Consider the following 13,027-nt stretch of genomic DNA (forward strand, 5'->3'; position numbering starts at 1 on the left):
GAAAACTCGCCGCACAATTACATTCAGCCTGAAAATAAACAGATGGGCGGAGCCCATTTGTCATTCTCAGCTGTCAAATGCTACATAGCATTCGGAAACTCCCGAGTGCTATTCATGAGTTTCCGAATGCTATTCGGGTCTGTGAGCCGAGGTGTGATATGAAAAGCATTATGTCAGCTCACAGACCAATAGCATTCGGAAACTCATGAATAGTATTCGGGAGTTCCCGAATGCTATGTAGCATTCGACAGCTGAGAATGTCAAATGGGCGGAGCGAGCCGTGACGTCACGTCTCGCTGCGCCCATCTGTTGACATTCGGGCTGAATGTCATTTTGCGGGCGAGTTTTCGTCGGGTTCGGGTGGTCGTCGTGCGGCGGGACTTTTTTTATTTCGGCGGGGGTCCTGCATCCTTATTGACTCTGGATTACATCGATGGAGCCATTTTTTTTTTAAATTAAAGGAATAGTCAAAAATTGACTGTTTGTTTTTTTTTCAATTAAAGGATTTTGTCAAAAGTCTGGACTTTTTACTAACTATTTGATTTAACCCTTTAGTGAATGGGTAGGGGTACAAGTACCCCTTAATCGTTCACATGGGGGGGCGGCATCTGGGTGCCCCCTTATTCAAAGGGGTACCCCAATGCAAATAAGCCCCCTTGCCCGCAGACCCATACAACCACCGGGTCAGGGTTGTGGGGAAGAGGCCCTTGTCCCCATCGGCATGGGGACACCCTCCCAATGCCGAGGGCACGTGGCCTGGTAAGGCGCAGGAAGGGGGTGTGCTCGATCGTCCGTCCCCCTTCCCTGCCCTGCCGGGCCAGTGCTCGGATCAAGGGTCTGGTAGGACTGTTAGGGGGGACCCCACGTTTTTTCCCCATTTTTTCCCCCATTTTGGGGGGCTGTGGTTCCCCTTTAAAATTTCTACCAGACCTAAAGGGTCTGGTATTGATTTTGGGGGGAACCCCACGCACTTTTTTTGTGTTATAACTGGGGGGGGTCCCTCCTAACATTCCTACCAGACCTAAAGGGTCTGGTATGAATTGGGGGGGAACCTCACGCTTTTTTTTTCTTCATCTTCTGCAGACTGTAAAAAAAAATGTCATTTTTTTTTTCCTAATGTCATTTTGCTGCAACGAAATTCGTCCAATAAAGAATTCCGTCCATAAAAGAATTTCGGCCGGACTACCGCTAACGAATTTCGGTAATTTGGATTCGTTTGCATTCATCTTAGCTGTAATTCAGAATTCGGATGCATCCGAATTTCCGAAAATTCGTCCTAAACGTATTTCGGAACGAACCGAATCGCACATGTCTATTCATGATTACTCTATAAGAGAATTACTTTAATACTGTGCGGAATGCAACAGGAGGACTAAAGCTTTGGCTGCTGCAGAAAGAATAGTGAGTCCTGAAAGAGGGTGCATCAGATTGAGAAACGCAGTGAGGATATCTCACCCTTGGAGCAGACAAAAGCCAAAAATGCCAGGGAAGGGGAGTTATTACATTGGAAGTAAAACATATTAAAAAAAACAAGGGGGGGGGGGGGTGGCGCACTGGTTCTATTAGCCATAATTGGCTAGTATGCAAAGCATATTAGCCAATTATGGCAAACCTACCTGCCAAACCGATCCCCTCCAGCGCTGCGCTCCTCCCTCGCAGGTGCTTCCATCTTTGCCTTGATCTTCTTCTGAGTTTTCAAGTCTTCGGCTGCTTAATTGGTTGGGCCGCATTGATGTAACTTCCGCGCAAGTGCACTGTAGTTACCGGATCTTGGCATGCCGGGTCTGCACACTGAGTTGCGCATGTGCACTGTAGTTATCTAATCTCGGCATGCTGGGTCTGCACACTGAGCTATGCATGCGCAGCTCAGCGTACAGAAAAAAATTATTGCTGAATGGCAGCTAGAAGCTTTTATGGCAGAAGAGACACTTACAAAGCCTCCATTGTCATAGAAGCCAATCACCTGTTGTTTTTTTTAAACCTTTATTTCTACTTTAAGTAACCAGCATTTTGAAAAAACTGAAACATCTCTTTTTTAAACAACTTGCCCTTTAAGATGATCATGAAATAGGATATCTACATTAATGTTGCAGGAGTATTTAATACCATTGCAAAGAGCTCTGATGAGCAGTAACCCAAGGCAAGGCAACCAATCAGAAATCACTTAAATTAAACAACTTGTGGAGCATTTAGCTTTGTGGGTCGAAGAAACTAGGGCTCATGTAAGGTATTTAGGTTTTGTCCATCGAGGTAACAAGAGTTCAATGACAAAGTCACAAACACCTTTTTTGGCCTTGGCTTAAGGAACAATAGGTTGAATGCCAAGACAGCTGTCCTTGATGTGACGGAGACTTAGCAAGACAAGAGGACCTATCACATGTTCTTGGCATGATCTAATATGAGTACAGGTGGCATTAGTATCTGGTGTTTGGAGATAATTCAAGGTGACACATATGGCTCTATTGTCCAAATCCTTATAAAAAGGGTCTGCGAGCCCATTTTCTTTGAATAAGCCTGAATTGCTCCTTGTTCCCAGCCAGCCAAGTAAACCTACTTCTTGAACATCTGCCCGGTATTGATCCTCCTTTTATACTACTTCAATCCAAATAGAGTAAAAAAATTCCCTAATCATGACCCTCACCCAAACCCCTGTGCGGTTCCACAGAATAAGACCTAGTACACCCATTAATTGTATTTTGTATCTGATTTCTTTACTTTTTTTCAAACAAATAATAGCGATAGTCTTCTTTTAAACTCATATCACGCTTGCATGCTTAAAAAATTATATGTACAGCCGATATCTCAAAGACTGTGTTCGTATCAAAATCTCTGATTTCATCTAAAATTCATAAATCCTCCTCATGAAAGGAATTTGTTTATTCAAACAACCATTTTTCATGTCTACATTGTGTCAATTGTTTATATCCTCTCCCCCTATTACCACACAGATAAACCACAATGTTCCAGAACCTTATGATCATAACGTTGATTGATCTTTGGCTGAACGTTTCCAGTGAAATACAGGCTAGACCTGCTCAGCATGCTTCTTATAATTCATCTAAGAGCAGCACATACTGTATATCTCAAGATGACTTGGATTCATGTTCTTCTGAACCAGTTCTATGCATCTATGAAAGAGTACTGCGAACACGGAAAAAAAGCTTTGATAATTATGAGATAATATCTTAAACTTTTGAGACATCAAGGCTGATTTAACCAAGAAATTTAGCAATACCTTGTGTGAACATTCAGTTCAAGTATTCAATCATGTACACATGAAATAAGTATACAGCGATTTTCTTTCCACATGGTGGGTGCCTGTCCACAGGGGCGTCCCGAGGTCGGGTGTCACCCGTTCTCTAGACCGGGTGAAACCCTGCAGTGTCGTCATTGCGCATGTTTGGCCATCTGATTGACGACTCCCGGCAGCCATCTTGGTGATGGACGCTGGTAGAGAGAGGAGGGGACGTTCATCCGGCGGGATAAGGCCCCCTCCTCTCTCTCTCCATGACCGAGTTCCCGACTTTTTAGAAGGGGTGACACCAAAATGACTGTCAGTCATTTTGGTGTCACTCCGGCAATGGCGTCACCCACCCCTGTGGACAGGCACCCACCATGTGTGACGTCACTGCCTGTGGTCTCACCAGGGCTGTGTACAGGTCTCAACAGGGCTGTGCGGTCTCAACAGCGCTGTGTGGTTTCACCAGGGCTGTGTGTAGTCTCACCAGGGCTGTGCGGTCTCAACAGGGCTGTGTGGTTTCACCAGGGCTGTGTGTAGTCTCACCAGGGCTGTGCGGTCTCAACAGGGCTGTGTGGTTTCACCAGGGCTGTGTGTAGTCTCACCAGGGCTGTGTGTGGTCTCATCAGGGCTGTGTGCGGTCTCACCAAGGCTGCATGCGGGTCTCACCAAGGCTGTGTATGAGTCTCACCAGCGCCGTAGGACCTCTTCAGGGCTCTGTGGTCTCACCAGGGCTGTGTACGGTCTTAACAGGGCTGTGTCTGGTTATCAGGGCTGTGTGCGGTCTCACCAGGGCTGCATGCGGGTCTCACCAAGGCTGTGTATGAGTCTCACCAGCGCCGTAGGACCTCTTCTGGGCTCTGTGGTCTCACCAGGGCTGTGTACGGTCTCATCAGGGCTGTGCGCAGTCTCACCAGGGCTGTGTGGTCTCACATTAGATCCATGGGGATACAACGGCTTCTTCGGCTGTTCTCCCTGCCCTCCTCTTTTTAAGCTCACTGATCACTTCGGTGATCAGTGTTTTTGTGACCAGTGGATCCCTCTCCAGCCTCTGTCCTTCCCCTTTACTAGTCCTACTATAGCTCCAGTTCAGTGGCGACTCTAGGAACAATATATAGGGGGGGCACATAAGATACCACTGTCAGATCTGGGGGGGCACTAATAATTGTCATTGCATGTCGCAACCGCTGGGTGCCTAGAGCTGATTTAATTGCGGATGGCATCTGCACCCTGCTGGTTGCGACAGAAGCTGCATACAGCGTGTGCTGGTTACTACTTAAACCGGTGCGCTGCATGCAGCTTCTGAGAAGATACGCTATTAGCATAGCGGGGAAGCCGGCTGCGCATTTTGCATAGCTACGCTAATAGTGTATCTTCTCAGAAGTTGCACACAGTGCGCCGGTTTAAGTAGTAACCAGCACGCACTGTATGCAGCTTCTGACAGCATGCGAGACAGGAGGCTGCACTTGTCGGTGGATCCAGGGATCAGGTGAGTATTAAAAAAAAATGTTTTATGTTATGTTATGTTTATGTTTTAAATGCGTGTGTTCGCAGGGGCTGGGGCCTTTAATTTTATGGGGGATTTTTAACATTTCTCTTGCCTTGCGCTAGCGCCGGGACTGCCGCCACTGTTAGCGGGGGGCACACAGGGGCAAGTGATAACCTAGGGGGGGGGCAATTCCCCCCCTGCCCCCCTGTAGCGACGCCACTGCTCCAGTTCCTGTCCACATTGCCTGGGACTAAGGGGCATGGCCATGGCTGCTGCTAGTCAAATGGTCCACTTAACTTCAAAGTCAGCTGATATGTCTGTATGTCATAAGAGTATTGAAAACTCTGATTCCTAATTGAATCTAATAAAGATGTGCATGTATGCTTCCATGTATATCTCTGTTTTGTTACTGTACAATCTTCATTTCAATTATCTAATCATGTTAAAAGCAACTTCCTGTTTATTTTTTTCATCTGCACATGATTAGGTAGTCAAAGTAAATACAGCAACATTTTCTTGAGTGAAGATTCTCCACTCCTATAGTAAATTATCCTCAATGTCTGCTGCTACATGGGGGAACGGATACACCCAGGGCTGGATTTCCCACATGGCCAACCGAGGCCCGGCCTTGGGGTGACAGGGAGTAGAGGGGCAGCAAGGGTGTGGAATTCCTATCTCCCAATGCCCAGGACATGCAGCTCCGGGCACTGGACAGGTAGTTGTTTTCTACATTAAGCCCTGCTTTGGGCAAGCAGGGCTACATGTACAGCGGAGAACCTGCCGCTTGTTTTGTACAAGTGATCTCGGTGATGTCGCTGAGATCTTTTGTATGCAGCCTGCATACAGGGGGGCCCATTGAGGAACCTTGCATTGGGGCAGCACAGAGAGTAAATCCGGCCCTGAATACACCCCCTCTCTGGCTGCCCCCCAGACCTCAACCTGCCTGGTTGCAGCAAATTCAAAATTGTTAGACTGAGGTAAAATGAGAAAAATAATTTGTTTAACAATAATACTCTGACAGTTATGAAGAACACTATTTTTTAGGGAAAAAGTTTATTTGCTCTGAAATATTTTTGAAACAGGATATAGATGTTGGACTGAAAGTCATAGCTAGCAGTAGATGCTTTTAGTGGCAGTGAAAAACATTGCAGAAAGACCTAAACACCAAAGGACAGAGATGAATGGATGGGGAGAGCCGTCTGTGTATCCACTTAGGCTCAGATCACGCTATAGATCGCTCTTCTTGGTCTTGTGTTCTGGCCCAATCAGTTATACGTTCACTGCACATCGATAGATGCCACCACTTGGGTTGATAAGCCACAGATAGCCATTGTCGTAAGTGACGTGTTTGAAAGTGGCGCAAAAGTCCAGTTGAGTCCAGGAGGTACCAATAGGGGTTTTGGCACTGATTCCTTCCCTGAAACAAAAATGTTTTACCGTTATGCAACAACAACAAAAGTTAAAAACAGCATTTCCTTTACAGAAAATGGAATACCAGCTAACACAGAAACCCATTGGTGTTAATAGGAAAAGTTTTCCATGCTTACCAAATGGTAGATGTATAAAAACCATGGTAGTTGGATGTATCATTTATTGCCTATGTTGAGGGTTATGATTTCAGCTGCAAAAAGGGAGCAAGAAGCCCCAGATCCACTGACACTGTTGGGAGCTTCAACATTGGTTGCTGGATGATAATTAGTTGACTTATCTACTTGGATTATCCTCATAAAAAATTATTACAAAAAATTATTACAAAGCAGATATTATGGACTATCAACCAACATAGCAACTCAGAAGTCTATCGGCATTACCAGGATAAGCCTTCTAGACCGATTATATGGTAGATGGATGAAAACCATGGTCACGGGAGGTATCTTTTATTGACTATTTTCAGGATACAAACTCATTTTAATCAGAAGATCAAAAAGTCTCAGATCCAATAACATTCTTGGGAGCTTCCATAGCGTTTGCTGGATGATAAGTAGTAGACTAGTCTTGGCTCAATAAAAAAAATAGAAAAAATGGGCAAGAACCACACATAGGGCTCTCTTTGCCCGGTACTGGCATGACCCCTTTTTGGGATTTTATATCCTTTTCCTTTCAACTACTTTTATAACCCTAATGACCATCCTTTAAGTTGGATACCTCCCCCTAACCATTCATGTCCTTTACTATTCGCTCTATCTGTACACCAGATTCTACATCTTACAAGTATACAGAGTATGTATAATCTTTTTGTATGCAATTCATACAGTTTGCTTACTATTGTAACCTATGTTATATTTCTTTTATAAATCTTAATAAAACTTAAAATGTCTATAAAGAAAATTTTATGGAATACCAACCAACATAGCACCTCAAAAACCTATTGGCATTACTAGAATAAGCCTTCCAGACTGAGTATACGGTAGATGAATGAAAACCGTGGTCACGGGGATATCATTTATTGCCTATTTTGAGGATTCAATCTCAGTTTAAAAAGAGGATCAAAAAGTCTCAGATCCGATGACACTTTGTGGAGCTTCCACAGTGGTTGCTGGATGTTAAGCAGCAGGTTTGTCTAATTGGCTTATCCTCAATAAAATACTAAAAATAGTGTTTTCTGCTAAGAACATTTTAGAGAATACCAACTAACATAGCAACTCAGAAACCTACTGGCATTAGTGGGATAAGCCTTCCAGACTGATTATATGCTAGATGAATGAAAGCCATGGTCACGGGAGGTATCAGTTAAAAAATAACTATGGCCCAACCTTTTTTTTGGCCATAGTTCTCTTCAGGGTCACAGGAGGACATTTACTATTGTCCTCCCATGACCCAAAGCGCTGTATATAGCGGGCTATTGGCCGCTATAGGCTCACAGTGGAGAGCCGTGCTGCAGCCGCTAAAGATCCTGACAATACTGTCGGGATCCACCCCGCTGTCTGACTGAGTGGATTCTCTGCCTCCTTAGAGCCAGAGCCAGAGCCAGCTGTGCCCGTCCCCTTTCCAATCCATCCCTCCCGTTAGTCCTGGAGGAACAGAGAGCGGGGAATCCTTGCAGAGAGTGTTGACTGGCAATCATCGTTCTCTGCAGGAAGAGGATCGTAAACTGAGTGATCAGTGATATGTGGTCACTCAGTTCTTGATCAATAGAGCTGATGTTGGCTATAAATTATGAGGATGAGTGTATTTCACTCTCCCCATGATTCTCCTAAGAGGAGCAAAAAGTTTCAGATCCGATGGTGCTGTTGGGAGCTTCCACAGTGTTTGGTAAATGATAAGTAGCAGACTTATCTAATTGGCTTCTCCTCAACATTTACTATTAACACTTATGTACCAAAGTAAATTTTTTTTACATATTGCCTTAATGCCCCTGCATACATAGTTAAAATATACCTTCTGTACACATTGCCGGCTGAGTTGACACCGTACACAGAACCATCTGTGCCAACCTCTATCATCACCAGACTGCCTTCAATGTGCTGCCATTGGTTTCCCTGGCAGGCGGTTGGGTTGACATTGTGGCGGAAGTAGATGCTGTTGCCGCTGTTCACTCCCCAGCAGCCCACTGGTCCACAGCTGTAATATTTCAGCGATCCTTCAAGTGGGGTGAAGGATACAGCAGAAGATCTTGAAACTGTGCAACTCTGTCTCAAGCAGAAGATGTTGTCTTGCGCGTTCACTCCACCCAAGAACTTATCACCACCAGCATCTACCTGCTTCAAGGCCCCTTTTGAAAGAACACAAAACATTGGCTCATTAAATGAAAGGTAATAGCAGGTGATTAAAAACAATTGCCAAATAGGATTGGAACCCTCCGTTGTAGTAACATCTCACTGTTGCTTATGCATGGTTGCCATGTGTCCTTTTTTTTGCAGAACAGTCCCCTATTTTGAAACTGACCACTGTTGTCCAATGACATGTCATGGGAGACAGGGGCAGCAAAAAGTTGCCGCAACAGGGTAGTCAATTTTTCTTGTTGTGGAAAAGTGTCCTTTCAATCTTTCCAGAACTGTTGGCATCTAAGTCCTTACACCACCATTGGGGATGGTGGGAATTATACTTTAATGTCACTTTAAATGGGATGAGAAGATGCTGCAGGGGTCATGGCTATCAGCATTGCCACTGCTGATTCACAAGCCTGTAGCTTGTCAGTAAGCACCTATCCACACCTAGTTCCGCCCCTTCCTTTCTTGATTGAACGCAATGCCTATGTTGCTTAAACCCTCCTATTGTGAGCTGCAGTGTCTGGGAGGGAGGCGCATTTGGGAGACAAAAAAAAAATGGAGGATTTGGCTTAGTCAGGGAGGGATAAAGAGGTTTTTAGTTTACATTAGGAGGCTTGTGCATCACAGTAACTGATGCACAGTTGTTTGATATTTTTCGACTGCCATGCAGGAGCCCTTAGTTACTTTGAGGGCCGGTTCACACCACAAAGTCTGCGTTCCAGAGCATTTGGCCTCTGGAACACACTGGAGCACAAGCCGGCCGTCTCCCTGCGTTCAAGGGCGTGGCGGTGCATTGAAGTCAATGGCCCCGCCCCCCACCTTGAGTGCGATTGCCCCGCACCTGGAACGCAAGCACATTAGTGCTTGCTTTCTGGTCCAGTGCAATCTGCAAAAGTAGTGCTTGCGTTCCGGGTGCGGGCGATCGCACTGTGGGTGGGGGCGTGGCTGCAGTGCCATTGACTTCCATGCACCGCCACGCCCTTTCCAACCCCTGAACGCAGGGAGCCGGCCGGCTTGTGTTCCAGTGCGTTCCAGAGGCAGAACGCAGACTTTGTGGTGTGAACTGGCCCTGAATGTACTTTTAAGTAACTCCAGGTTCCAGCCAGACCCAGGAGTGCAGAAGAGTAAAATACAAAAAACTAAATGAACGGCATTCCTTTTTTTAGGCAGTGATGTGTACACTTCTATGTACTTTTTAAAGCAAAGCAGAATATCTCAATACTATGTAGATGATATAAACATCTTTCTTCATATATTAGATTCATTTGTAAAAAGAATATTTTACCTGATATAGGCAGCCATGCATTGTCCTGGAATTTAAAGATGGTGTTGGCTCTGTTCACACCCCAAACTCCAGCAGGTCCAACAGAAACATGGATGAGCTTTCCAGGAACTTGTTTCCACTTATTGTCTACCCAGCTGAAAATGTCTTCTGCATCGTTCACTCCGTACACTTCACGACTTCTACTGTCGTGGTAAACAACCTGCTTCCCTATTTATAATGGTCTGGCCCTCTAGCAACTTCAGCCCTAATTATAGCTAATTTGCCTACAAACGTCAGGTGGTCATAATAATCTGGTCACTCAGTGTGTATATACACAGTATATATAAAAAAACATTTTCACACACTGCTGTAGACACATAATTTTGGGTAGTTTGTCAACTAACCATAACAATTCATTAAGGTCACTAGATGGAGCCGAGGATAATAGAAAATAAACAACGGAAAATTGTATACTTGCCTATCAGTAATTTTCCTTTCCTGGTGCATCTTCATGGCAGCACACAATGGGTTAACGCTCCGCCCCTTAACCCCATAGGACAAGCCCTCTATAAGTTTTGACCCCTGTTGCTTGGACCCTATTCTCGTCTAAATCACGAGCCATGCAGGGTGGGTAACCTGTGTGCTGCCATGAAGATGCACCAGGAAAGGAAAATTACCAATAGGTAAGTATACAATTTTCCGTTTTCGTGGCACATCATGGCACACAATGGGATATAGAAATCACACAGGGAGGGAATAACTGCAAAAATGTTTTTAATAGCAAGAAGATGTAACTAGGCAGAAGAGCCCACAGAAATGACCGTCCTGCCAAAGGCCACGGTAGTGAGGGCAGCAGGATCGTTTCGATAATGACGAATGAAAGTATTCCGAGAGGACCAGATAGCCGCCTTGCAGATGGTTTCAGCTGAAACATTGGCAGAGGCTGCCCATGACGTAGCCACTCCTCGGGTGGAATGCGCCTTAACCTCTTGAGGTGCTGGTAAGCCCTGAACAGTATACCGCAGGAGACGGCAGGTAAGGGTAAAAATAAAAAATGTTCATCCGGAGAGCTTGCAAGGCGAGGACAGAAAAATGAATAGGGTCCAAGCAACAGGGGTCAAAACTTATAGAGGGCTTGTCCTATGGGGTTAGGGGGTGGAGCGTTAACCCATTGTGTGCTGCCATGATGTGCCAGGAAAGTTATTTCCCATGCCCCTCAGCTCCATCTAGTAGTCATATTGCACTATTATATCACAATACATCCATCTTGAAAAGGAAATATACTAAGACCGTTCCTTGTAGCCATAGTCTAGCCCACTTTCCCTTAATTATTATTTTTATCATTCATAGTGTGCAGAATGCAACAGGGGGATTAAAACTTTGTGTGCTGCAGGAAGAGTAGTGAGACCTGAAAGCGGGTGAAGCAGATTTTTGAAACACAGCAAGGCTATCTCACCAGTGGCACATGAAAGAGCCAAAAATGCCAGGGGACTTATTAAGTAGCAAGTATTTATGAAACACTGAGACCTCCCTTTTGGAATCATGAGTTAGAATATCTACATTCATTCTGTAGGCTTGTTGAATAACAATGTAAAGAGCCGGGCCCGTGATGTTAAGTAACTCAAGAAAACCAATCAGAAATCACATAAACTAGTCTGCCCATTTAATGTTGCCAAATACTGAATTCTGATTGGCTTTAACCGCTTGAAGAATCATCAGTTTAGTGTTATCAGTGATTGATGACCCTAAAATTATTGCTCTTAATTCTTTTTTATGTGTAACTTAAAAAAAATTGGGGGGGAAACTTTAAATTTTTTTCCTATTTTTTTTTTCCTATTTTTTTTTCACTTAACTTTATTTCTATCACAGAGGGGGCTAAGAAACCCCTATATGTGATAGCAAAAGAGGTGACAGGTCCTCTTTATGGAGACATCAGGGGTCTCCAAGACCCCTAATGTCACCTAGGACCCCCCTGAAGAAGCTGATGAAGCAGAGATCTGCTTCATCAGCTTCTCTTCAGCATCTAAAGCTGGAGAGTGACACGAGAATGTGGAAGTGATGTTATATACACCACTTCCGCATTCTGACAGCGGAGAGGGGACTGGAGGGAGATCGTGAACCGACCTCCCTCTAATCCACCTTTAGAGAGCCACTATGCTAGTCCCGGGCTCGCACCGGGCACAGCGGAGCCCGGGATCAGCGTGACAGCCGGAGGGGGGCCGCAGAGGGGGCGCACATATCGGGACCCCATACAAGCACTTAGCTGGCGGATCGCTTGTATGATAACAGGCATCGCTGCCGGTTTTTTAATTATTCGTCTGGGCGGATCTAACAGGACGTGTATACACGCCCAGTTACATCCAAGAAGCTCCCGGCCAGCCGTGTATACACAACGGCTGGCCCGGAGGTAGTTAAAGGATTAGTGCAGACTACTGCTGTGACTACTGTAGTATAAAATATTAAGCAATAGTGTCTAACCACCCTTAGGCCCCATGCACAAGGGAATAAAACAAAAAACATGCTTCTATGTAATGCTTTGCTATGGCTGAAGGCACACCTAAATGTTTAGCAGGGTCTGGGTTCGCCGTCTAGTCGCATTTAAAAAAAGAACTTTCTGCGTCCTGGGATTGCTCAGTTTGCTTTTATGTGGCTAAACCCAGGAACATCTGAACACAGGAAAAAGTAATCTTGGAAGCATGAAAATGTTTATACTGCCCAGATAACTTCTCTTGTGTTAGGCGCAGGGGGTCTGTGTCAGTGGTGGCCTAAGGTGGAAATAGCTGAGAAGGGTGAGACGTCTTACCTTCAGAAGCAGAGATTCCAGCAAACAGCAGGACGAGGCTCACAGCAAAGAGCATCTTGATAGATGAGGATGCAGGAGACAGATATAAAGACCTGGGAGACTGTTCTATATATATTGTGCCTGGACTCCGCCTGTCGTGGGAAGCTGATCCACCGTTGGTTGACAGAAGGGACGTAATAAAACAAACATAGTCCACCCTGAAAAATGTTTCACTGCCAAAATTTAAGTGAAGGCCAGTTTGTCTATAGGAAGGTAAAAGATCACATCACACAAAATAAGAAAGAAAATCAGGTTGTATTCTGCTATATACAGTAAGACCATTTAAAGTGGACCTGTCGTCATATATATTATTCATGTAAGAGCATACTCACTAGGTAATGTGCTATGTGTAACACTTTTAGGTATTTCTTACCTGTTTCCCCCTAACAATTCCTCCATCTGCTTTTCTCTTCAGAAGGACGGTGTTCTATCAAAGATAGTGACTGGGTTGGAATGTGTGACCGGTCACGTGGTCACACATTTT

At 44.9% G+C, this 13,027-nt stretch overlaps 1 protein-coding gene across 1 annotated transcript; it reads right to left on the reverse strand.

Moving 5' to 3' along the window:
* Positions 1-6,002: 6,002 nt before the first annotated feature.
* LOC108785649 (fish-egg lectin-like) lies at positions 6,003-12,559 on the reverse strand (the record flags this gene model as incomplete). Its single annotated transcript, XM_018554771.1, has 5 exons — positions 12,505-12,559; positions 10,497-10,626; positions 9,723-9,904; positions 8,106-8,439; positions 6,003-6,144 (listed from the first exon to the last, which is right to left on the reverse strand). Coding segments are annotated over exons 1-5 (843 nt in total), but the record flags the coding sequence as incomplete, so codon positions are not given.
* Between the last annotated feature and the right edge of the window lie 468 nt (positions 12,560-13,027).

This window comes from Nanorana parkeri, unplaced genomic scaffold (assembly GCF_000935625.1).
Source record: "Nanorana parkeri isolate BGI_ZX_2015 unplaced genomic scaffold, ASM93562v1 scaffold173, whole genome shotgun sequence".
Taxonomy (NCBI): domain Eukaryota; kingdom Metazoa; phylum Chordata; class Amphibia; order Anura; family Dicroglossidae; genus Nanorana; species Nanorana parkeri.